This window comes from Mytilus edulis, chromosome 3 (assembly GCF_963676685.1).
Source record: "Mytilus edulis chromosome 3, xbMytEdul2.2, whole genome shotgun sequence".
In the NCBI taxonomy this organism is placed as follows: Eukaryota; Metazoa; Mollusca; class Bivalvia; order Mytilida; family Mytilidae; genus Mytilus; species Mytilus edulis.
The window spans coordinates 82,710,493-82,737,841 of record NC_092346.1 but is presented as its reverse complement, the minus strand read 5'-3'; the positions used below and the strand labels follow the sequence as shown (position 1 = coordinate 82,737,841).

Below are 27,349 nucleotides of genomic sequence, written 5' to 3'. Positions count from 1 at the left end.
AGAATGTGGACACCTTTTATTTTAAAAGTTTGAGCTATCTTGAGTCATCTCTTATCAAAATGCTAAATACAACCTACGTGCACATTTGTTATTTGTATATCAATTTCTACAATCTGCTGTTTTAACTGTTCATACTATTGTACTAGTATACATGTACATCATGTACATGCGTATATGCGTACCTTTTAATTCTTTATAAATACTTTTTCAAATAATTGACTATCAATTTCATGTAGAGTAAATGTTATTTAATTAAGATATATAAATCTTGGTCTAATAGGATTAGGAAAAGAATGTGTAAACTTGACTTGATTTAACAATGTTTGAATAATACATTTACTTCTTTGAGATCACCCCTTTAAAAGTTTATGCAAAGGATTAAAGGTACCTTCTGTGGTTTAATGTATGTGTAACACCCACAGGACAAATATGGTATATTTACTCTATAATGAACCCAGTGATATTTGTATTAATGCTTTGATTTTTATTACTTGCATTTTTTGGAAAATTAAAGGTGATTTTCTACAACAAACCAGTTCTTCTTTGTGATACTTTGTGATAAAATTGTAGGTTAAGAAATAATCGCTTATTATATTGGACAGTGACAACAATAATATACAAATTATCTGTATAGGATTTAATAACTGGGTTGATGTCTCATGCTTTGAGATAGTTCTTCTCTATACATTAATATTTCTTAAGAAATAATTGTTTGATCTTTTCAAATTATAAATTGAACCTTATTAAAATATTATAAAATTTTGCCTTGGTGAGAAATTATAATGATATTTACTTGACAATACTTGAGTTGATTTAAAATAAAATTATCAATTTTTGTATGGTTGAATTTAAAAATAAATTATGTATATATATTGATAAAATATAAACTTTGTTTTCATTTTGAATCACATAAATTAAATTTTAATTTTTATAAGAGTATATTTTTTTTATAAGATTTAATTGTAAAGAATTCGAAAATAATTTCAAAATTTATCAAGTTTGACATAAATTGCCTGTCAAAATTATAAAATTTAATCTTTTTTTTTTTATCAAAATTATATTCTGATACAACAACAATTAAATATTTGTATGATAATGTAACTAGCACCAGTGATAAATTTAATTTTCAGATAATCATTACTACATCAAGCAATTTTCTTCAATTTATTTGGTACAGAAAATACCATGTACTCGGTATTATGATGTTGATCATGTTGATATATATCTGCTATGATCTGAGTGCATTGACTAATTTGTTGTTTTTGTTACACAGAATAGTGTCATTCTGTGCTTATTTGTGAAATTAAAAAAAAATTACAAACTTAAGTCTAAGATAATGTTCTGGTTTAATACATTTCTTTTGTTACTTTAAATTTATTGAAATTTTTCAGCACTTTATAAAATCAAAATTCATGATCTCAAATTGATTTAAAGAAGGGATGAAGGGTGCTCAAAGATGATAAAATTTTTGAATATATTTTTGTCAATAAACTTTGAAAAATAATGTTATGGTGAAATGGATGTTTAGAAACTACTAGCCAGCAGTTTTTGAGAATCCAGAAAACCCAAAAGAGATGGATGATTGATTGTTGGTTGTAAACACCATATAACTTACAGCATCCTTGATTACAGTGTATTTTGAGGCGGTCAGTTTAATTGGTAGAGGAAGCAGGAGAACTTAGAGAGAACCACTGACCTTCGGAAGGAAAACTGAGACATAATTTGATGATGATGATGTTTAATGTCCAGCAGTAATTAAATGCATATTCAGGAAGAGAACATGAGCTTTGCTCATTGTTGAAGGCCATACAGTGACCTTTAGTTGTTACTCATTTGGTATGTGTCATTGACAAATTTTTGAGATGAGAACCCTTGCAAGAAAACTGTTCATTGTAGGTATGGTTATTTGAATATAGGTGAGGATTTAATTGTGTTCATTGTAGGTATGGTTATTTGTATATAGGTGAGTATTTAATTGTGTTCATTGAAAAAACAAACACAATCTTTGAAGGAACTTAATGCAGGGGTTAATATTCAAAAACCTGACCCCCTGAGAAATATCTATGCAAATTGTCATTCCTTGCCAAAGTACATTAAACCTGTTTCTATTCACTATTACAGAGATTTGAAGTTACTGAAAGATGTAAGACAAACAGAATATGTGAAGAAAGAACTACAGACATATGGATTGGACAGAGTAGAAGTCCAGGAATATGATGTAGTGGTAACATACCCCGATCCAGATAGACCAAATCAGCTTGTAGTCATTAATTCCTCCGGCCGGGTGGTGAAGAATGTGACCCTGAGTAAATCCAAGGTCACCAATAAAGTAGAAGAAATAATTGAGGATGGGAGAGGAGGAGATGTTACAAGGCTTTCACCAAATGAAGTTGAGGTATTACAGAAAAAACAGTAAAATAGTTGATACCAGTAGATAAAAGTCTTGACCAATGTTTGTATAAATATACATCCCATGCATAAGTCACGATTTTCAAAATATGAAGTTTTTGAACTTGACAACGTACAAGAAACATATATGTACAAATAGCTTGATTTCTAATGCGTAGAAATCCTACATTTTTTCACCATTGTCTCCTGGTCTGTTTATTGGGCCATTATACTAGTATAATGTGGCCAGTTTGTTTTGATGAAAAGATATACCTTAGGCAATAAACATTCAATTAATTTACAACACATCTAAAGTTAATTCAATAAACAAATAATGATTATTTCACAACTGCCCTGTCTATTTATTTCAATTATCTCAGGTACTTAAAATTAAGAGAAAGTGGTCTTTTACCATGTTTACATATCAAAACTATTATACATTAATTCACATACAGGTGGTAACTGATTTTTGATTCCTGTTTTATTGTACCTGTAATTAACCTGTAGAATGCCTGAGGTATATCCTTTGATCCTACAGGTGTTCAGAGGTAGGCTAGACCGCTGTCATAATAAAGATATTATCATATGGTCAGGTGTAGGTCAACCCTAAGTGGACAAATGTTAATCTCTAATGAACAATAAATTTTTTTAATTCAGTGACTGACTTTGAAATTTCAATTTAAAAAAACATTTTTATCTAGAACGATTTATTCAGATTAATTTTAACTGTGGTACACAAATACCAACATTAAACTGTGTCTTAATTGGTACTTAAATGCTAATCTGTGTGGATATAGATCAGTTTATTTGTAATAAGCTGTTTATTTACTCTAATAATGAATAATATACAAATGGATTACATTGATATAGTCATCATGATAGTCATGATAGTAGTAATTAAAGTGTAATGCTCGCTTCTTTTCTATTTCCCATCCCTCAATATTCCTTCTGACTTAAAATTTTACAAATATATGACACAGTACTGCAATGTACTGCCATACTGTTAACTCCTGCTGACTGAAAGATTGACATAGAACTGCAATGTACTGCCATACTGATTACTCCTGCTGACTAAACGATTGGCATATTACTGCAATGTACTGCCATACTGATTACTCTTGTGACTGAAAGGTTGACATAGTACTGCAATGTTCTGCTTCTGCCATACTGTTTACTCCTGCTGACTGAAAGATTGATATAGAACTGCAATGTACTGCCATACTGATAACTCCTGCCGACTGAAAGATTGACATATTATAAATACTTCAATGTACTCGCGGACTTTTACAAAAAACGTATTACTCCTGATGATAGAAAAAGATTGACATAGTACTGCAATATACTGACAGACTCATTACAGCTGTTGACGCAAGCAATGACATAACACTTTGATATACTAACATACTTATAAAAGCTGTTGAATTAAATATTGACATAATATTGCAATGTACTAAGATACATGTACATATTACTCCTGCTGAATCAAAGATTGACATAGTATTTCATTTTATTGACGTACTAACATACTCATTATATTATTGCTTGTTTGCTGAAAAGTCACATTATTGCTGTTTGCTCAAAAGTTGACATTGTACTTCATTTATTGACATACTCATTATTGATGCAAAAGTTGACATAGTACTTCATTTACTGACATATTCATTATTGCTTGTTTGCTCAAAAGTTGACACATAGCTATATATAGTACTTCATTTACTGACATACTCATTATTGCTGTTTGCTCAAATATTGACATAGTACTTCATTTACTGACATACTCATTATTGCTGTTTGGTCAAATATTGACATAGTACTTCATTTACTGACATACTCATTATTGCTTGTTTGCTCAAATATTGACATAGTACTTCATTTCCTGACATACTCATCATTGCTGTTTGCTCAAATGTTTACATAGTACTTCATTCACTGACATACTCATTATTGCTGTTTGCTCAAATGTTGACATAGTACTTCATTCACTGACATACTCATTATTGCTGTTTGCTCAAATGTTGACATAGTACTTCATTTACTGACATACTCATTGCTTGTTTGCTCAAAAGTTGACATAGTACTTCATTTACTGACATACTCATAATTGTTGCAAAAGTTGACATAGTACTTCATTTACTGACATACTCATAATTGCTGCAAAAGTTGACATAGTACTTCATTTACTGACATACTCATAATTGCTGTTGATATATAGCTGTTAGCATTCAAGTTTATTTGTGGGAGGCTTGCATTCAAATTTATTTTCAGCAGACTTGGGTATGAACCTTTCTAATATATAGTTTTGCTTATTCTTATTGAAAAATATCCAAATCTGTGCTTTTGTTCAATAGATTTGTTTGCTGACTAGGATTTATAAGAATAAGTTCAAGAGGACTCCTTTCTCTCCCCTCAGTCACTAATGAACAATGGTGAAATGAATTTTAAATTAAATTTAGACAGAACAAAATATACATTTAAAAATAAATGAGACAGCGAGGAAGATCTCCTGTGTATATAAGTGGACTTTTATAGACCTTTTTTTATTAGAAGTTTAAAAATTATTTTGTTATTTAATGCAAAATATGTAAATTATGACATGCTTTTGTGTTGAGAAATAGACATGTTATCCCATGGTCACATTTCATTGTACAGAAACTTGATATTCTATTGAAATATAAATCATTATCTACAAAATTGTTTGAATTAAATTTGAAATGAATTCTGTTTAAATGGTATGATTTATGGCAAGCTGTCTTGACAATAAAGAGACAATGATTATGCTTGAAAAGATAATTTGAGGTGTTAATTTGTTCTTAATTTTGTAAAATTCAACAACGATTTACAACTTAAATATTTTAAGAATCTAAACTTTATTTGTTAAAAAGATATTGTCATCATGTCAATTTTTAAGACTAAGTAAAATTACAGACTTTTTGCAAATGAAGCTGTTACAATAAACTTGCTGTTATAGCTTATATAAACAAGGATTCCTGTAACAGTTAAAACTGTAAGAAAGGTAGAACGCTTTGTAATAAAACTTGGTTTAACTTAGCTATATAGGTAAAAAAATAAGATTTAACAGCAACTATAACTGCTTTTCTAACCAGGGTCTGTTAATAAATTGAGAATAGAAATTGGGAATGTGTCAAAGAGACAACAGCCACTAATGGTCTTCAACACAACAAGAAAATCCTGCACCCAGATTATGGCTTCAGCTGGCCCCTAAACAAAAATGTGTACTACATTTTGTAGCTAAGTAAAAATGAATGTCACATTAAACTCAGAAAATTAGAAATGAACTAAAATTTATAAAACATACAGGACTAACAAAGGCCAGAAGTTCCTGATTTGGGACAGGCGCAAACATTTGGCCTGGTTAAACATGTTTTGTGAGATTTCAACCCTCCCCCTTTACCTCTAGCCAATGTGGAATAAACAAAAGCACAACAATATGTACAGTTAAAGAGTATTACAGAATTTCTTTTATGAAAATTTTACATACAGAAACTTAACTGGACATGCTCTGAGGCTCTCTCATTATTGAGAGGATCTTACTTCTGAAAATACCTTGTTAATAAAACAGTAAAAATTTATCTTTACGTTTTTAACTCTCGAAATTTTGAAATCACAACAACCTTCTTAGAAAAATCAATTTTGTCTGTTTTCACTAGAGTTTATTTAAAGCTTCAATCAGTATTGACAGAAGAATGGTGTGATGACATGCACATTTAACACCTTTTTATCAAAGGAAAGATAATGCACTTTCCATTAATGTAATAGATTGATTACATAGACATAGATATTGTCAGGTCTATTGCTTATGTTACCTGGTGAAATAAAAATGCTACAGGGTCTAACATGGAAATGTCAAGTATATTATGAAGAAATCAAACTAAGTGATGTGGGGGACCTATATGTTTATAAAAATGCATTGATTTTCATGTTTCTCAATAGTAGTCCATGGTTGACTTCACTTTACCATATATCTGTTGTGTATGGGAGACCTTAAAAGTTCTTATCTTTTAGCTAATGCATATATTTTTCTAGAAGTTATTCATGACTCAGGACATGCAGGAGTACTGCCATTAACATTATATACATTTATGAAGCCAAAGATATTATAAAGTTACTTCTGCATATCACGGTCTCATTTATGTTAAGAAGATATTCTAATATTTGTGGTTCTTATGGCTCACTGCCTCAATTGTTTTGGATAGTTTCTGTTAAGCTTACTCCCAATTTTATTAGACTTAACAAATTGTATAGACACTTTGTTTAAGACTGTGTGTTGACCTTAATATATCTTTTGGTTATTTGTTCCATTAGGCTGCTGTAACATTGGTATATACCCATATCTCATTAATTCACATCTCATGTACCGGTACTGTAAAATTAGATGCACTCACTGAAACTAACTTAGACTTCACATAAAACATGAGTGGGATGTTGCAAGGACAAATTTCTGCTCCTTTCCAATATCCCTTGTTTTCCACTGCAGTCCAATTTCCTCCCTTCATATTAGTTGACCTACCTTTGGAAACATACTTATTGTAATGATGTTTTATTTGTTCTTGTCCTGAATTCATGGCCATGGAATACTTCAGGGGACATAAGGCAAGTAACAACAATCTGTCAATCATTGACATATTAAGACACCTTGGTTATTGGTTCCATCAGGCTGCTGTTAAATTGTATATACAGTGGCGGATCCAGAACTTTTTATAAGAGGGTTCCCGCTACAGTCATGTCTCAATGATTCCCTATATTATCAACGAAATCCCCCACCCCCCACCTAAAGAAAGGGCATGCAGCAACAATATTGTTTTCAAGTTTGTGATTAGTTTAGTTTAAGGGGAACCATAATACAGGTTTATTTGGTATTATATTCACACTGGCACATCTCTATTCCATGGATATTATTTTTATCTGCACCTAAGTCTTGCTCCATTGTCTTTGAAACTGTGGCATAGTTTGCATTTTAAATTGTTGCCCTTAAAAAAAACACATTTGCATAACACTATCAAAATTACATAAAGGCGAGAAGTCTCTTAACACCTTATTGTCTATATATTGCTAACTGTTTTGCTAATTTTTCCACATCCAGGGAGAGCTAGTATATGGTGATTATGGTAGAAGTATTGACTTAGTGAGGAAGAATAGATCTATGTCTCTCCAGGGCAAGGTGTTGATGATCCGACAAGGAGAAGTATCCATAAAGGAAAAGGTATGTATCATTGACAATTTGTACTAACAGGCTAATTAGCCAGGCAACTTTCATTAAGACACTATTTTACCCACAATAAAGTTATAACCAGAACAGATTATGCTTTCAATAATCAAAATAATCGACACAATGTATTACATGAAAGTCATTTTAACTTATTATATTTGTTCAGTTTTTAGTCAACTACAGGGTAATCATATGAGAATTTATATATATATGTAATTAGGATTCTTTTCATTGATCAAATTGTTTTCCTTTCTCCAGCTTTAATAGCATTCTAATCTATCCATATATGATAAAATAGAGAATGGAAATGGGGAATGTGTCAAAGAGACAACAACCCAACCATAGAGCAGACAACAGCCGAAGGCCAACAAGGGGTGGTCAATGCAGCGAGAATCTTCCCACCTGGAGGTGTGCTTCAGTTGGCCCCTACCCAAAAATGTATACCAGTTCAGTGATAATGGACGTCATACTAAACTCCGAATTATACACAAGAAACTAAAATTAAAAATTATACAAGACTAACAAAGGCCAGAGGCTCCTGACTTGGGACAGGTGCAAAAATGAGTTTGGACCCCTAAAAATAATTTACATCATGACTACCAAACAACCAATGCAAATAAAAAAAACCCCAAAACATTCTATTTACACAAAATGTGCAGCAGCATCAAATTTTATTATAACAAATCTTTGAAACATAACACAAAATAGCAGGAATTATCATATACTGGAACTACTAACAACTTCTTTATTTCAAAAGAAACAGTATATTGTATACAGAGAAAATAGGCTAATTTTGTGTAGAATTAAAAATGAAATAGGGTTAAATCTAGTTTTGTGGGGTTTAGTATGAAGATTGAAGATTTTTGCCATATAAATGATCCTAAACAAGATTTTAATCCTTGGATTGACTTGTTTTCATAATACCATTTAAATCAATTTTGAACCTGACAAAACAATCTTATGTCATTGATACATGTTTTTAGAACCAGATTTTATTTTAAACAAATACTAGATCATTATTTAATGCCTGAAACTACAGATATTAATAATTTTACAAGAACCCTTAGGAGAACGAAATGACACAAGTTTATGAACATTTTCCTGTTGTGTTTGCCTGTAGCCTTTGCTTTTTAAATTTTCATATAGAAATTGTTTGATGTACATTTACTTAACGCTTATGCTTGACTACAGTAGTGGTTGAATTAAAAAAAAAATCTGTGTTTCTGAATGTAAAGCATTCTTGGTCATGTTGGTAATGATTTATAAAGTATATATAAACACACAGAAGTTATGATAAGTTTACACATGTATCTTGATAATAGCCAATGTTATAGTATTTTTATGTTTGTAAGGGACATTTGTGTATTTTTTCATAAATGTTTTATTGTAATAATGCAAGGATAAATTTTGAAGAGGTTTGAAATTAGTTGTCCACAACCTTGGCAAGGAATAGGGGGGGGGGGGGTCAGGGGATTTGTACACTCTCTCCCCTTGAAAACAAATAAGCACTGTTAAAGTCGACAATCTGTTGAATTGTAACTGTTAAAGTTGAGTTCCCAATTCCATGTATTAAACCCCTCCTTGGAAATTCCTGGCTACGGAACTGTGGTCCAAGTAAATACAATCATGTTTCTGCTAAATGAAGGAAACAAAAACAAGAAAAAAAGAATCAAGAAAGGAAGGCATAATGGCTAGTAATGGTTGACAGGTACTTCATTTCACCATGGTTAAACATTTGAGCATGCAATGTTTCTAATTTGTTGAATGTGAAGAAAATCCTTAATTCTATACTATAACAGAATGACTCAATGTTTTGAGTGACAAACTACTTTGATAAGTAAATAAAACCCTATGGAATTCTCAAGGATCTTCTATCAGACCATAAAGTTTATTGAATTTAAGTTTATTATGACTTTATTCTTGAGCATCCTTGTTGAGTCGACTTCATTCTTCACACTTTTTAAACACTATTTTATAGGTTGGTTTTGTATTTGCAGACCACGCCAAATATGCTCAACTATTTAAAAAGAATTTGACGTTTAATATAAAACAAATATCTTTGCGTATCTCCCTACTTTTTACAATACAGAATTATTGTTAGACAACTCTTTATGGCAATGATAACTATAATCCTTTATTATTTCCCTTAACAGAGGAAAGTAAACATGGATATTTACATTGTACGGTAATATAAGTCGTATTTCTGACGTCAGAGATAGCAATATTTATGTTGAATTTTCAATGGAATTCAGACTCAGTAGACATAAACTGTGATAAGTTTTTGGTGGTTTGTCATTATATTTTGCTAATTGGTATTAATTTAGATGTAAAAAGCATAATAGCAAAAGTGAGGAAAAATAGAAAAAGTATGGTGTAGTTCATTCTAAGATTTGACAGATGTAAAAGAATATATAGCTTTATACCAGTGAGGTAAACACTTGAAAACAGACAAAACCAAAAAAATTGTGGAATCTAATTACAAATCTTATAAAATTGTTCGCACTAATTCATATTTGCATAGACTTTCCATTATTTGAATAATTATGCCCCAGCCATAACAGTGGGGGCATTAAGTTTTACCCTTGTTTTATTTCTATATTAAAAAAAATACTAAGCATTCAAGTTGTCATAGATGATCTTTTGCAGAAAAATGATTAAAATATTAAAAGTGTCAGCGTTATTAAATCATTATTATATATAAATTGTCAAGATATTTTATGATTTTGAATTGCATATGACATCATACAATGTTACTACAAACTATGCTGAAAAAATCTTGCCTTAATTTCTTGAACCCGTTGACAAATAAAAAATAGGTATTGTATAGATTTGTAGCAACAAGTGTCTTTTTGATGTTTCAGTGACACTTTGACTATTGTAAGAGTTGCTTTTGAAGTTAAATTGGATTACATATTTCAGGCCTTTTATTTATTTAAAGATACTCATGTACTTCTATGTTAAAATTCAATTATATATTCATAATCTGAGGAAAAAAATCTTGTATACCTACACAAAACAAGCGTTTACAAAAAAATAAATTCTAAGATCTAAGAAAAAAATTATTTAGAAATTCAAAATATAAATTATTAAATATAAATTAAATTACACTTAGGATTGAATGAATTTGCACTTTTGACCCTTGCAGTCATATGAGACATTTATTACTATATCATGTATATAATGTGCAAATTCATAGATTATTATTGATTCAAAATTGATATATTAAAGAAGTAATTTGAAAAGGAAGTTACTGCTTGATTTGATCAATGTAAAATATTTTATGATACAGAAAACATTAGAGGTTTAAAGTGGTGCTGATCATTTCTAGAGGACTTACCATAGATTCTCTAATAAAATTGTCACTTTAGAGATCTGTTTATAAGGTCTTTATTTTATATTCTGGGAAAAATTCAAATTATCTCTAATAAATTTGACAATTTGAAGATCTCTCCTTTATTATGTATTTTGGGACAAAATTCAGATGCCAAGATCCCGGGGTTAACAGGATCTTTTTTCCATACATGAGGAGGAATCATAACAAGGAGCAAGCACTCACAGTGTTAGGTTTTGTTTGTTTGTTATTTATTTACAAAAAAAAGATTAGGGATTACACCAGACCAGGGGTTACTGTTCAAACCTACTTATCATATCCAATACTCTGACTTAAGTTAGTCGCAACCAAATGTTATATACACAATACTTATTACCACAAAACATAGATCAAATACAAGTTTGGATATCATCACCTTTACTTTTCATCAGTTATGTCCCTCTTTAACTTCATTATAATATGCTGTTGATTATGCAAGCGGGGCATCATCTGTGTCCCATGAAACATTCCCCATTTATTTTAATTGGAGGTACCTTGTTAATCAATTTCTTATTCACAAATCTGATTTATATATATCACAAGAATTTTTTATCATTCTTATTCACAAATCTGATTTATATATATCACAAGAATTTTTTATCAATTTGAGGTTCAAAGAACAGTATTTGACAAGAGTTTTTTTATTACAGTAAATATTTGGTTTGTTTATTTTCAAATTATAAGCCGTTACAACTTTTGAAAATATAATATTATGTTCTAGATAGCATTAACATTTACTAGAATATTTACGGTATTGTGAAAAGGTATGCTGTTTGATTTGGATGGTAATAAATTTAAATTAAGTATAGTGAATTGATTGTAAATTGAAACAAATTTAAGTTAAATGCATTGATAGGGTAGAGAATTTTATTGCTTAGTAACAAGTTGCTTGTCTTACTGGATTATATTAAGTCCTGTTTTGTAATGTTGGTAATAAAACACATAATAAATTCAAATATTTCACAATCATTTATAGCATTGTGACTTTTAATCTATTGTTAGTATGTTTTGTTATATGTGAATATTTGAACAATAACATTTTATATCCAATAATATTAAAATATTTCATGTGACCTGTTTGTATAGAGTTAACTTGACATAATTTATAAGATTTCACTGCATTTGAGTTTATTGATAATGCCAGTTAATGGGGTATATCCATGGATAAAATCTTAATATTCAATTTAAACAACTATTTCAAAAACCCATTTCCACAAGAAACATTTGAACTTCTGTGTATGATTTTAAAATATTGAAATTGAGACATCTGAAGATTAAATTGATAGTAATATTTAGACTATTATCTGTCTTGCAGTATTCAACTTTGTTAAAAAGTTTAACTTACAAAAAAACTCCAAACGGTAATGGAGGTTAAATACTTTATGATTCAGCACAAATATATTGAAAAAATAAATAAAAACAACACGTTACATGTGAATAATTTCTATAAATTTCATGCATCAAAGTTATCTATACATGTTATGTGAGTCAACTAAAAGCATAAGAATGAATCATAATAAGTGAAACTCTATTTAGTCATTCTGTTCTGCATTGAATTAAAGTCATTTAAAATACATTATATGGGAAAATATGGAATTACACATTAATAAAATGAAATAAGAAATACTAGTGCATGAACGAAAGAAAATCTTATTTTTACGTCACACATTTTGTGGAAATAAAATTTTGGGGTATTAATTGAAGATATCAAAAGGGTCATAAAAAAGAAGGTCATGATCAATTTAACCTTTCATTTTGAGATCTTTGCAGTTTTGTGATATAGTGTCTGTGCTAGTCTTGGTTGATGCCATATAGTGTCTGTGCTAGCCTTGGTTGATGCCATATAGTGTCTGTGCTAGCCTTGGTTGATGCCATATAGTGTCTGTGCTAGCCTTGGTTGATGCCATATAGTGTCTGTGCTAGTCTTGGTTGATGCCATATAGTGTCTGTGCTAGCCTTGGTTGATGCCATATAGTGTCTGTGCTAGCCTTGGTTGATGCCATATAGTGTCTGTGCTAGTCTTGGTTGATGCCATATAGTGTCTGTGCTAGTCTTGGTTGATGCCATATAGTGTCTGTGCTAGCCTTGGTTGATGCCATATAGTGTCTGTGCTAGTCTTGGTTGATGCCATATAGTGTCTGTGCTAGCCTTGGTTGATGCCATATAGTGTCTGTGCTAGCCTTGGTTGATGCCATATAGTGTCTGTGCTAGCCTTGGTTGATGCCATATGGTGTCTGTGCTAGCCTTGGTTGATGCCATATAGTGTCTGTGCTAGCCTTGGTTGATGCCATATAGTGTCTGTGCTAGCCTTGGTTGATGCCATATAGTGTCTGTGCTAGCCTTGGTTGATGCCATATAGTGTCTGTGCTAGCCTTGGTTGATGCCATATAGTGTCTGTGCTAGCCTTGGTTGATGCCATATAGTGTCTGTGCTAGCCTTGGTTGATGCCAACGAAGGTCAAACCAAAGACTTTAACTTGGTATTTTCTACCTCCAATCAAAATTGTGAACCAGAGCAAAGGATGATCAGCTCAAAGTCAAAATAACAAACATGTCAAAATGTAATAGTGATTGAGAAATTTTAAGGGGAACACAAAAGAAAGAAAAAAATATACATTTGAAAATATATGTTCTGTTACAGATTAGAAATGGGATAACCTTTGGTGTGAGAGGTATATTGATACAAAATGCAGAGAAAGAAAAAATGTCTGACATCACTGACTGTCTAGGTAGGAAGTCAACAGTTTACATACACTTTAGACTATAGTCAAAGGCAAAGAAGCCACAGCAATAATGTAGTGAAAACTTTGTCTACTGACAATATGATTACACTAGTATTGACCATACTTGACAATAATGTAGTGAAAACTTTGTCTACTGACAATATGATTACACTAGTATTGACCATACTTGACTGTTAAATAGCTTAATTAAATGAAATTTTTACAACAAAGTCATGATAAGTGGTAGGACATATCTGTGTAGGATGTTTTCTAGTTGTTATAAGTTGTAAATGACAAAGAACACACCATCAGCAACAACACTCTTAATGTATACATATACAAGATTATTCTCTTCTACAATCAAATCAAATAATTTTATTTTGTAATATTTTATTTAATTGTTAATAACATTGAGTTATTAGACTTCTGAATTTACTCCGATTTGCCTTGTCTGTTGTCAGGAACTTTTGATTTTATACATGCATTACAATTCCTTTATTTTAAATGCTAATAGGTAGAAATTATGCTGAAGAGGTAAATACCCCAAAATATACTAAATGAAATAAAAAACTAAGATATGCAGACAAACCAATAAAACAACCAAATATAATTAAAAAGGGTATTAAGCTATCAGTCTTTCTGTAATACTCTCATGTAATTCTTTTTTAAATATAGATACAAGTCAACAGTATCCATTTCCAGTACAGATGTTATCCAGAAATATTTCTGAACAGTTACTGATGTATTATTCAACACACAATAGTGAGTTTGTTTACTTAACAATTGTTGACTACAGTGACTGTGGTGGGGTAGTTGGTTGACATTACTATGTAAAAGTCACCTCAGCTTATCAACATGGAACGCTAATTAAAACTATGTTCAAGCCATTTACAAAAAGTCAAAGTTTGCTTGATTTTGTAGGCATAAAATATCAACAAAAGAAAAAAAAAATATTTGTTACTTTTCTGCACTTTTACTTGAGTAATGAGTACTGTAAAATAAATCTTCTATACAAAGATTTGTCTTTACCAAAATGTGTAGAAATAATGAATCATAATTAACAAGATTTCACTTTCCTTAACCCTTTCGCCGATGAGTCCCGGTTTACCGGGATTCACGCTTCAGACAACTGACGATGAGTCCCGTTTTACCGGGATCGGAATACATCTTTTATGTTTCCCGCTCAAAACAGTGCAAACATGAGTTATCTTTCTTTGATGAATACCTGGATGAAAGTCAAAACATGGCGCTTCCGTTTGTTGAAAACCGTGTCAAAATCAGACGAAATTTACGGAATTTACGAGAATTTGAAATGAGGGAACAATTTTTTTGAAAGAATATGGAAGAATTGAAGCCAAACTAGTATACTTTTTTGACATAAAATGTCGTTTTATGTACAAAACACTTGGAATGGACATCGTTCAGTGTGAGGAATTTGTACAGCCTCATAAAATTTTTCAAAAGTTTGCCGTTTTGGGTTAAAAAATTACGATTTGGGGTCAAAGAGCAGAATTTTGAGAATTTCACCTAGATAATGCCGAAAATTTGAAAATTTGAATATTTTATGAGGAAAAAATTATCAAAACATGAATAAAACTGTTAACATGGTGTTAGTGAATGAAATAAATACACAAATAACTACAAACAAGTTTTTATTGACATTTATTATGAAGATCTCCCACTTGAGCAATAGTAGCCAGGGAAGCCATCGTCTCAGAGTAGCTTCTGTCTGGGCAGCAATCGGTGAAAGGGTTAATAAGAATAATGAATCATACATTGTATTCACACATCTGAATAGGAATAATGAATCATACAAACCTTATCTTCACAAGACTGAATAGGAATAATGAATCAAACAAGCCATATCGTCACAAGACTGAATAGGAATAATGAATTATACAAACCTTATCTTCACAAGTCTGAATAGGATTAATGAACCATACAAACCTTGTCCTAACAAGTCTCAAAAGAAATAATGAGTCACAAAACCTTATCTTTACACGTCTGAATAGGAATAATGACACATACAAATTTTATCTTCACAAGTCTGAATAGGAATAATGAATCATTCAAACCTTATCTTTACATGTCTGAATAGGAATAAGGACTCATACAAACCTTATATTCATAAGTCTGAATAGGAATGAAAAATCTTACAAACCATGTCTTTACAAGTCTGCATAGGAATAATGAATCATACAAACCTTATCTTCACAAGTCTGAATAGGAATAATGACTCATACAAACCTTATCTTCACATGTCTGAATAGGAATAATGAATCATACAAACCTTATCTTCACATGTCTGAATAGGAATAATGAATCATACAAACCTAATCTTCACAAGTCTGAATAGGAATAATGAATCATACAATCCTTATCTTCACATGTCTGAATAGGAATAATGAATCATACAAACCTTATCTTGCAAGTCTGAATAGGGATAATGAATCATACAAACCTTATCTTCACATGTCTGAATAGGAATAATGAATCATATAAAGCTTTTCTTCACAAGTCTGAAGAGGAATAATGAATCATACAAGGCTTATCTTCACAAGTCTGAATAGGAATAATGAATCACACAAAGCTTGTCTTCACATGTCTGAATAGGAATAATGAATCATACAACCTTATCTTCACAAGTCTGAATAGGAATAATGAATCATACAAACCTTATCTTCACATGTCTGAATAGGAATAATGAATCATACAAACCTTATCTTCACATGTCTGAATAGGAATAATGAATCATACAAACCTTATCTTCACATGTCTGAATAGGAATAATGAATCATACAAACCTAATCTTCACAAGTCTGAATAGGAATAATGAATCATACAATCCTTATCTTCACATGTCTGAATAGGAATAATGAATCATACAAACCTTATCTTGCAAGTCTGAATAGGGATAATGAATCATACAAACCTTATCTTCACATGTCTGAATAGGAATAATGAATCATATAAAGCTTTTCTTCACAAGTCTGAAGAGGAATAATGAATCATACAAGGCTTATCTTCACAAGTCTGAATAGGAATAATGAATCACACAAAGCTTGTCTTTACATGTCTGAATAGGAATAATGAATCATACAACCTTATCTTCACAAGTCTGAATAGGAATAATGAATCATACAAGGCTTATCTTCACAAGTCTGAATAGGAATAATGAATCACACAAAGCTTGTCTTCACATGTCTGAATAGGAATAATGAATCATACAACCTTATCTTCAAAAGTCTGAATAGGAATAATGAATCATACAAAGCTTATCTTCACAAGTCTGAATAGGAATAATGAGTTATCCAAACCTTGAATAGAAATAATGAATCATACAAAGCTTGTCTTCATGAGTCTGAATAGGAATAATGAATTATACAAACCTTATCTTCACAAGTCTGAATAGGAATAATGAATCATACAAACCATGTCTTCACAAATCTGAATAGGAATAATGAATCACACAAAGCTTATCTTCACAAGTCTGAATAGGAATAATGAATCACACAAACCTTGGGTATGTAAGTCTGAATAGGAATTTTATCCTTATCTTTTGCTAGGAAGCAATGTCTCAAGTGTTATGAATTGAGATATAACTGTATCTTTTCAGGAAATATATCTGTAAGATTGGTGTCAAATTATATACAGATTACCCAGAGTGTCAAGAATGTGGTTGGCAGTATAACGGGAGATTTAGAAAGAGGTAAATATCAAATTAATAGATATTTATAAAACGGTAAACATCAATTAGATAGCAACCAAATGACCAAATTTAACCAAAAGATAATAACCAAAATACATCCAGTTTGCAGCATACAGTCTTGTAACAAGATGCAGGTTTCTATACAATTTGCCAAGCTTTTAATTTTTCCAGAATCTATAAAAACTAGGAATGAACAGAAACAATAAAAAATACCATAACACCCATATTTTCTTATTTGTACATGTATAACTAAATTTTGTTTCATAACCAAGTATTTTACACAATGTCACAAATTTTGTGGAATGTGTTTTTATGCCCCACCTACGATAGTAGAGGGGCATTATGTTTGCTGGTCTGTGCGTCCTTCCGTTTCATCCGTCTGTCCCGCTTCAGGTTAAAGTTTTTGGTCAAGGTAGTTTTTGATGAAGCTGAAGTCCAATCAACTTGAAACTTAGTACACTTGTTGCTTATGGTATGATCTGTCTAATTTATAAGCCAATTAGTCTTTAAACCCCAATTTCATTGTCCACTGAACATAGAACATGAAAGTGAGAGTTTCAGGTTAAAGTTTTTGGTCAAGGTAGTTTTTGATGAAGTTGAAGTCACATCAACTTGAAACTTAGTACACATGTTCCCTATGATGTCATCTTTCTAATTTTAATGCCAAATTAGATTTTTTACCCAATTTCACGGTCCATTGAACATGGAAAATGATAGTGCGAGTGGGGCATCCATGTACTTTGGACACATTCTTGTTTGAATTTGTTACAACAAAACTTAGTTACTATCATCATGATAAATACATGCAAACAATTTCTCAATGGAAACCTCAGTTAAATGGAAATGTTTTAGATTTATTCAATCAGAAATAACCTTAAAAAACTTTCCTTGAAACAATTTCAAACACAACTTGAGCAGACTGATCCCATTGTCTATCAGTGAATTAAATATTTGAGACATTAACAAGTAATAGTTAATGCTATTTAATTTATTTTTTATATATTTCTTTATAGATGAAAACATTTTTTTCATTCATAACATTTATGTATTACAGATAGATTTATCCTGATTGGAGCCTCTAGATCACATCTACAAGTAGGTACCAGCTACCTGTTAGAGCTAGCCAGAAGTTTTAAAGACATGCAGAGAGGAAATGGATGGACTCCATGGAGAAGTGTGAAATTTTGTTCCTGGGACCATGATGGCATCTCAGATTTGGGTTTTAGTCAGTACCTAAAGGTAAAGAGACCAGTTTATATCAGCAATCAATACAGAATATAAAGTTGGTGAGATTATTGGGGTAACCAGGTGTCCATTAGGGCTTCTGCCACAACACCCATTTCCCTGAAACTAAAATTATATAACATATAGATATTATAAGATGTGGTATGAGTGCCAATGAGACAACTTTTCATCCAAGTCACAATTATATGTTTATATGTTTACCAAATGTAAAAATGTCACAATGTACAATTTTTAATATGATTGAACAATATTTGTAGTTACTAGAAGTTGATGAGATAATTGAGGTATATTGGTGTCCAATAGGGTTTCTGCAACAGCAGCCATCTCCTTGAAACTAATGATAATACTTTATACATTTATAAACTTAAAATTGTGGGTACATAATACAACTTTCAACATAATTGAAGCATGTTTCTAATTACTAAAATCCTAGGTAACTCTAAAACTTTACACTTAACATACTGACATACCAATAAAAAGTATTATATACAATTAAATATTTGACATGCCTGCACATTCAAAATGTAAATGAGAGTATTCAATCATAAAGACACTTTCATATTCTCTATAGATGCAGACTATGTCCACTCAATCCTCAGCTGTAGCATACATTGACCTTGACCTTGGACAGATCAATAATGGATCCCATTGGTTACACTTAGCAGGAAGTTCAATGTTCTCTGATCTTGTCACCAGTGTGGTAAAGGAGGTAAGGAAGCAAGGATAAAACATGGTCACACATACCATACTGGTAAATCAGATATATGTGTGACAAATTCTCCATTTCAATGTGGAATGTGCTTGGATACATAGAAAAGAACTTTAACATAGTAAATCAAAAAAGTCTTGCAAAGTAAGCATATTCCTAGTATATGCATGTACTAAGTGTTGACACTGAATTTTCAAAAAGAGACATTGTATGGAAGTGTTTGTGAAATAATAAATATAACTCATAGCCTCCTTGATTTCTAGGACGTTAAGCAACCCACAATCAATCAATCCTTGATTTCTAAATTCATTTCTACAATTTCAAGCATTCATAGCTGTTTGGCTTTAAGTTCAAATGAAGGAGCATTCCTTTTAAATCAAAAACGTACCTTACTTCAGTGTGCAGAAACTTACCTTTTATTGCATATTATAGAGCCCTGGTTCTCTGAAGTATGGCAGTTCTGAAACATATACTCTGAAGTATGACAGTTCTGAAACATATACTCTGAAGTATGACAGTACTGAAACATATACTCTGAAGTATGACAGTACTGAAACATATACTCTGAAGTATGACAGTACTGAAACATATACTCTGAAGTATGACAGTTCTGAAACATATACTCTGAAGTATGGCAGTACTGAAACATATACTCTGAAGTATGGCAATACTACTGAAACATATACTCTGAAGTATGACAGTTCTGAAACATAATTATGCTTTGAAGTATGGCAGTACTGAAACATATACTCTTGGTCTGAGTAACAAGGAAAATATGCACTCCTATTTAAAGGAGTAAGTTTGGTAACAATCTTTTTTGACCCCAAATATTAATTCCATTGTTTGAAGATAAAAATGTTTCAAATGGATGATTAAAAGACATGTAAGGAAATGAATTAGAACTTATTTGTGTAGCTTTTCTTTTAAAGCATTGATATTTACAACCGAAAAGTTGAGGTTTTCATGAAAATTGACAAATTCGTTAGAATTACTACCAAATTTAAGGTCTAAGAAACATAGAGTGCAGGCTCAAATAAACTGTATAGTCAAATCAGATAAGTAAAATGTTTCAATAGACATTGGTTAAAAGATCTTCTTGTCAATGCATGTGGTCTAAGTTTCCAGTCCAAAAAACAATGGACATTTTTGGTGAAACTTGGATCCAATATGTTTTTATCTAGAACACAATTGTACAATTTATTTTTTATCTGACATGACAGGTTCCAGATCCAAATAACGATAATTTAGTATTAGAGAACACATGGGATGGTTTGCTACACAGTATGAAAACAGAGACAAGGATCCAACAGTTTGGGGTACCAGTCTTTCATGCTTCTGTATCACAGACAAATAACCTTACTCAGGTAAATAACCTTAATGTTCAGAAAGATAATGTTAGAGTTACAATAAAAAACTTAACTATATGTGTTATCTGCCATGCAATAAGATTTACTGAAAACAAGAGATTTATGACTATGAGATGAATAGTTTTAAATATAGGTTGAATGTCATTAGTTTTAAAAAGGAATTACATTTTGTTTTAGTATTACTTTAACTTTTCCAAAAGAATTACTAGATATTATATTCACGAGCAGTAATATTGTATGCATTATAATATATTTGTTATTTCCACAGACATCAGACGATGATCATCATCACATGTACAGTCTAGCAGCAGCAAGAGTTGCTTCCCTTGTAACACTAAGACTTTTGGATGAGGAACTTCTTCCATTCAATATAACCTTCTTTACTAGTAAAGTTTATAATGCTATAATTAGAACTGTGATGTTGATAAAAGAAAGCAGTTCAAAACTTTTAAGTACAGGTAAATATAGTAGTTTAATTACATGTTTTTAAAAAATGTCTGTTTGAATCAAATTGATTTTGATTGATGTATAAAGAGCCCTAATTTTTTTTTAGTTTTGCTATGCAACACAGTCATTACAGTAAGCTTTTAAATTTTAGTATATTTCTTTTTTTTAACCTAATTTTTTTTCACAAAAAAAAACCCAAAACAAATTCAGTGAATCTCTTAATATAATGTGAACAGAATTTTGAAATTTTTTAAATTTTAAATGAACTTTTCAGTCATTTCTTTTAAATTGTATAGATCTATTTGATTGATTATTCTTTTGCAATAATAAACACTTTATGTATACTATTTTATATGCTCATCATAGCTGGTATGTATTATTGTTAACCATTGTTTGTCTGTCAGTTCACATGTCAAACAAAAATACAAAAATGGTTTGTTTAAAAACATGAAAATTGCATGAAATATTTGAAATGGTGGAAAAAAGACTCCTTTATAATTTTAATTTTGAAGAAATGGTTTACTTTTTGTTTTAGAGTTATGGAACTTTTAACGTCAGATTTATACAATTTTCACATATCATACACTATAAAGTATGCTGTGCTTGTTGGTATTAATAAAAGGAAGCTTCTTTTTTATTTTCATAATTTTCTGATGTGGTTTTCTATAGTTACAGAATGTTAATTGTCAGATTTAAGATAATAAAAAAGCTGTATATTTGAATTTGCTCAGATTGATTTACTTGAAACATTGGCCAACTGTTGCAATGAGAAAGTAAACTTTCTTTGAAAATTTCTTATCGACTTGTCTTTCAAGAGTTATAAGACTCAATCCTTCAAACTTCTGGTAATTTTTTACGTTATGTTCTAGTTCTTGTACAGTGGCTGATCCAGAACTTTTATAAGTTTATTTTAATACTGAGTTGCCCTCTAATTGATGGCTATGCTGGTTTTCTTGTGTGTGCATAGTATAAAACTAATCAAATAAACTAAATTCCAATTAATGATAATAAACCTTTTCAGATATTATAGTAGAAAAGGTGACTGAATTGAAGAATGCAGGAAAGACATTTACCGAATACATTCCACAACTTTTAAAATCCAAGGATGGTTTAGCAGTGAGAAGAATTAATGATGCAATAATGAAATTACAGAGAATTTTATTAATGCCAAATAAATACAGGTAATTAATTCAATAATATTGAAGAACTCATATTTTGATAGATGAATAATTAAGTGCATATATTGAAATTGGTTTCCAGTTGAAGAATCACCAAAGATTGTGAAGCCATGTAATTTTATTACCCGCATTATCAACCTTCTTTAAGAATATTGAACTGATATTTGGTTATAATTTTTGGTTATAATTTTATGAATAGCTTTTCTAGATTTTATACCAGTTTATTTTAGTTGCCTTTTTTTTCTTTTTAGTTACAGTGATTTTGTAGAATGATTAGTTTTGGGTCATATATGACTCTGGTTTCTTTAAATCATAATTTGTAATCAATACACAACACTTCCTAGGACATGACAAATAAACCTACTAAGAAAGATAACTCTATTTCTAAGATCAGATTTGGTCCTCAAATGTTCTTCAACTTTGTACTTTATTTGGCCCTTTTAACTTTTTAGGAATTGAGCATCACTGATAAGTCTTTTGTAGACGAAATGCATGTCTGGGGTAAATACAAAATTTAATCCTGGCATCTATGATATGATGAGTTTACTGATTCATATATACACATGAGGTCCCAGACCACAATTGTCGTCCCTTGATTTTCGTTGTTCACAAATATAGTCCCTAGTGTTGACAGTGGGTTACTTGCCATTAATTTTTATACCCCTTCCAAATTTATTTCTCCATGTTTAATGCCTCAAATTGCAAGTAGGGGGGTGAAATTACATTGTAAAAAAATTTGGGTCCAGAATTTTAAAGGAAAGTAGTGATTTGGTCCACCTGAAAAAGATTGAAAATTAGCACTTCAGAAGCTGTCAAAAGATTTCAAGACGCCCTAAACATAAATTTGTCAATATTTTGAGTTAGAGACGATGAAGTTTTCTATAATTTTGATATAATTTGTCCCAAAAGTAGTACAACACACTGTAAAAGTTTCTTTGAGAAAGCGCAAGTGGGATTTTTTTAATTTTTATTTATGTTCTAAAAGAAATGCACTACAAAATAATTGTGTTCTCGGACCATGAGAATCAAATTGAACTAATTCACTTTCTTAAAAGTCTTAGTTATTTGGTACAGTAATAAAAATGGTAAAAAAAACTTGCATGAAAGAGAAATGTAAACCTGACCTTACTATAAAGGTTTTTTTTTTCCATAGATCTAAAAGTATTTTTCTGTATTGAAAACTATAGGTCAATCAACACATTCTCTGTATATGAAAATAGAAAGAGTATAAAATATCAAAGTTCATATATAATCAAAGCATTTTCATACTGTTAAGTCTTTCCCAGTCATTCACTGTTTATTTTAAGGATTATTTTGAATAAATGAATTCAGTCTGTTCAAACGACATCAAAGAACCTGTATATAGTTTTCTGCTCTGTATTCTTACAACCATGGGGATAATGTGACTCAGTATGAAAATGAATAAAAGGAGATGTGAGGTAAATGTTAAAGCACAGCAGCCAAATGAAACAAGAAATAACTAATACATCCAGAAAATATCTCAATTAATTTTGATGAATATTAAACTTAAAAATCTAAAGCCAGTAGGTAAATAAAATGAAACAATAGTAAGATAAGAGCAAAAACCATATTATATTGTTTTCATTAATTAATTTTTTCCTATGAAGATATTTTCAGAAAAAAGATAGTTCATAAACAGATTTGTGCAGTCAAATTATAAGCATGAAACATAGCTTGTATCATTCATTGTTACCTCTCACATATAAAGAACTAGCACATTGCTTGAATGCACAGTAAGTATTAGGTAGTTGATGAAATACGTTTAAAATTGAAACTTAAAATGTTGTTTTGTTTCTTTACAGATCTCATTACTCTATTTTAAAAGAAAGTAATACAGAGGAACTTCCGTCTTCCATTAAAAACTTGTTACCATTAGCAACTGTAACTAATGACTACAGCCAAATACAGTGTTTATTAAAAAGCATTGGACTTATTTTACATGAAGCCATATTTTGTTTGCAAAGTATTTGATGTATGTTTCAATATTGTGATTTTAATTGTATGAATGGTGATCAAAGAATGCATGAGTTGTAAAATGTTTTCTTTCCAGTTTTTGTATGCATTAATCTACATATTGATATATACTTGAATTTCTGAGAACTGTAATAGAGGACTATTGGAATGACTTCTTTGGATTCGTAGATGTGAATTTTTTTAAGAAGAATAGTTGAATAATGTTCTTTTTATTTGCAATAAAAGACAGTTCACTAAAAGTTTTAAAACTTGTATTGGAATAAATGTAAATTGTAATAATTCATAAAGCCAGTGTAACAATTTCAAATGCTAGCAAATGATTTTGTTGAAATCTATAGACTTTTGTTTTATTTAATAACTCTTATACCAAGTTGTGCAATCATTTATAAATTTGATGCAGTCTTTATGGACAAAAATATATGACCAAATTGATTTTAAGAATTCCAACTTTAGTTACAAACTAAAAAAAAATAATTATAAACAAAAAACATGTAAATGTTTTTATTACCTGTTGATAAAAGATTTAGTTTCTTTAAAGTCTATGAATAAATTCCAATTCTTGCAATTGTAACTCTTACTTAGAACATACGGGAACACTACCAAAGCAGCTAGAATTACAGATTGTCACAAGGTCTGTAATATGTTGTTTTTTTTTATTCAATTTTCATCAAATAAAAAGCTATTTATAAAAATACATTTCATGTAAATAAGGAAGAGAAAAACTATCTGCAATTTATACATTTTCACTTTGATCCTACTTCCTTATTAGATTGTTAGATCAAGGATAGGAAGTTATACAGGAAAATATCAAGTAATAATGTCACATAACAATGCAACATCTTTACATCTTCATGTCAGTCCATGTCAATTTAACAATGAAAAGTATGCATCTTCATTGATTCAACCAAACAATTTTAACAATGCTTTAAACTCTCCAAAACAGTTTTGGCAGCTATTTCATGTAGTCTCATATTCAAAACCACACCAAATCATGAAGTAATAATTTAGTTTTGGATGTAACGCGTCTTCTGATTGGCAGATGTTATTTTGTTATCAGCCCATAGACATAATTTAGTCATGTGACTGTGACGTCATCAACGGTTTTTCATGGTTTTCTACGGTTTAAAATGGAATTTAATTACAAGAAATGACTAATATTTTTTCTGTCTATTCGAAATAACATAAAAACTGTGGTGCACACTGTTAAATAACTCGCTGCACGCATTATTCAGTGTACACCAAATTTTTTATGTTATTTCTTTATAGACAGAAAAAATGTTACAGTCATTCCTTAAATGACCAATGATTTATAAAAATAAAAATGTTTTTTTTTTCACTTACTTCATCAGCTAGAATATCAGCTTGCCCCAAGGCTCAATATTCATGATGATTAAGTCACTATTAATTTTTTTTATTGTATTTGCTAGCTGCTGTGGTCATTTCATGTTGTCCTAGGTATAGCCCTTTATTTGAGTGTTCTATGGAATATTACATTTTTTTTTGTTCCTCAAGAGTTTTGGACTGTAGAAATTAGTGTTTTACTATAAATTGTCAAGATGTATGTATGAATGTCTGTTGAACTCAAAGTATGTTTGAAAGAGAACTTAGACATGTGTGAAAAGGAAAGAATGAAAGAATGAATAAAATAATAAATTTTATATTCATGAAAGGCAGCAATGTTTTTATCATTTGAAAAGTTACAAAAATGTAGCCCAATTGTTTTGTCCATGCATCAAGGTAGAGGATTTTACGGAAAATTTAGAAATCCTAACAAGCCATGAATTCTTGAATTATTTTTGTCCTTGTAAATTATATGTTATTGTATTATGGTCAATAAAAGTTTAAATCAATGATAGTTAATTTTAATACAAATGTGTAATGTGTGTTTCTTGATATACAAATTGTATGTTTTTCCACCAATTGGTTATGTTATAATAGATTTGATCAAACAATTGATTAAGATATTGTCTATTTTTTTCTAAAGTGAATATAATGTAGAATATGCCAATGAGATTTGTTAATAAGTTTGATTTATCTTGCCAATTATTTCAAGTTGAGATGACTCTTCATTGCTATTTTCATATGCCAATTTATCTTATATTTTGTGACTTGTATGATTTTTATTTTTCCTCAGCATGTTTTTTTTTTTCATTTTTGTGAAATACATAAATTGTCTGAAATGTAATATTCTGTGTAAGCTGATTATGAAATATTATTTGGGTTGAAGATAAAAATGGATATTAAACATAGTTTCTTTCATGTTGATTTGTATATGGTAGAATAATAACCATTGGTCTTAAAACTAATGACTTCTGACAGTGAGGTTGACTTACCAGCACCTTCAACTTATTTTTCAATAGACTATCTCATAGCATTTTTTGACATTTGATATATTTATCAAATATTGTATATTGAATTTAATTCTAAAGATAATTTTTTATTCACAAGGAAAGAGGTAAATTGAAAAATTGATACCAAAAAAAAAAATATATTATTTATGAATGCTAGAATAAAAATATTGTTTTATTAATATTTTGAGTGGCTGTTCAACAACCTAAAACATTATTCTTTATTTATCTATATTTACTGTTTCTTTATCATTTGATCTCCGTATTTTCTCATTCATATAGGTCAGAAATCCATCCATAAGCAGCCATTAAAGCCACAAGTCCATAAAAGGTTGTCACTTAAAAGCCACAAATCCCTTATAGGCAGCCTATAAAGCCACAAATCCATAATAGGTTGTCAATTAAGCCACAAGTTCATTAAAGGTAGCCATTAAAGCCACAAATTCATATAAGACTGTCACTTAATCCACAAATCCTTGTAGGCAGTTGCTAAAGCCACAAATCCATTATAGGCAGCCACTAAAGACACAAATCCATATAAGACTGTCACTTAAGCCATACATCCTTCTAGGCAGCCACTAAAGACACAAATCCGTAATAGGCTGTCACTTAAGACACAAATTCATTTTAGACAGCCTATAAAG

The 27,349-nt window shown here is 30.4% G+C and overlaps 1 protein-coding gene across 1 annotated transcript in view; it reads left to right on the top strand.

The window, feature by feature from the left end:
• The window catches only part of LOC139517610 (N-acetylated-alpha-linked acidic dipeptidase 2-like), a 31,670-nt gene extending 5,465 nt beyond the window's left edge, over positions 1 to 26,205 (top strand). Inside the window, exons 2-12 of the mRNA XM_071308846.1 lie at positions 2,122 to 2,395; positions 7,490 to 7,609; positions 13,626 to 13,713; positions 14,383 to 14,469; positions 17,324 to 17,416; positions 18,471 to 18,655; positions 19,233 to 19,370; positions 20,591 to 20,734; positions 21,006 to 21,195; positions 22,206 to 22,365; positions 24,186 to 26,205. Coding sequence (XP_071164947.1) covers positions 2,122 to 2,395; positions 7,490 to 7,609; positions 13,626 to 13,713; positions 14,383 to 14,469; positions 17,324 to 17,416; positions 18,471 to 18,655; positions 19,233 to 19,370; positions 20,591 to 20,734; positions 21,006 to 21,195; positions 22,206 to 22,365; positions 24,186 to 24,354 — 1,648 coding nt within the window. The 3' untranslated portion in view covers positions 24,355 to 26,205. The remainder of the gene's footprint in view (positions 1 to 2,121; positions 2,396 to 7,489; positions 7,610 to 13,625; positions 13,714 to 14,382; positions 14,470 to 17,323; positions 17,417 to 18,470; positions 18,656 to 19,232; positions 19,371 to 20,590; positions 20,735 to 21,005; positions 21,196 to 22,205; positions 22,366 to 24,185) is intronic.
• Positions 26,206 to 27,349: the final 1,144 nt, after the last annotated feature.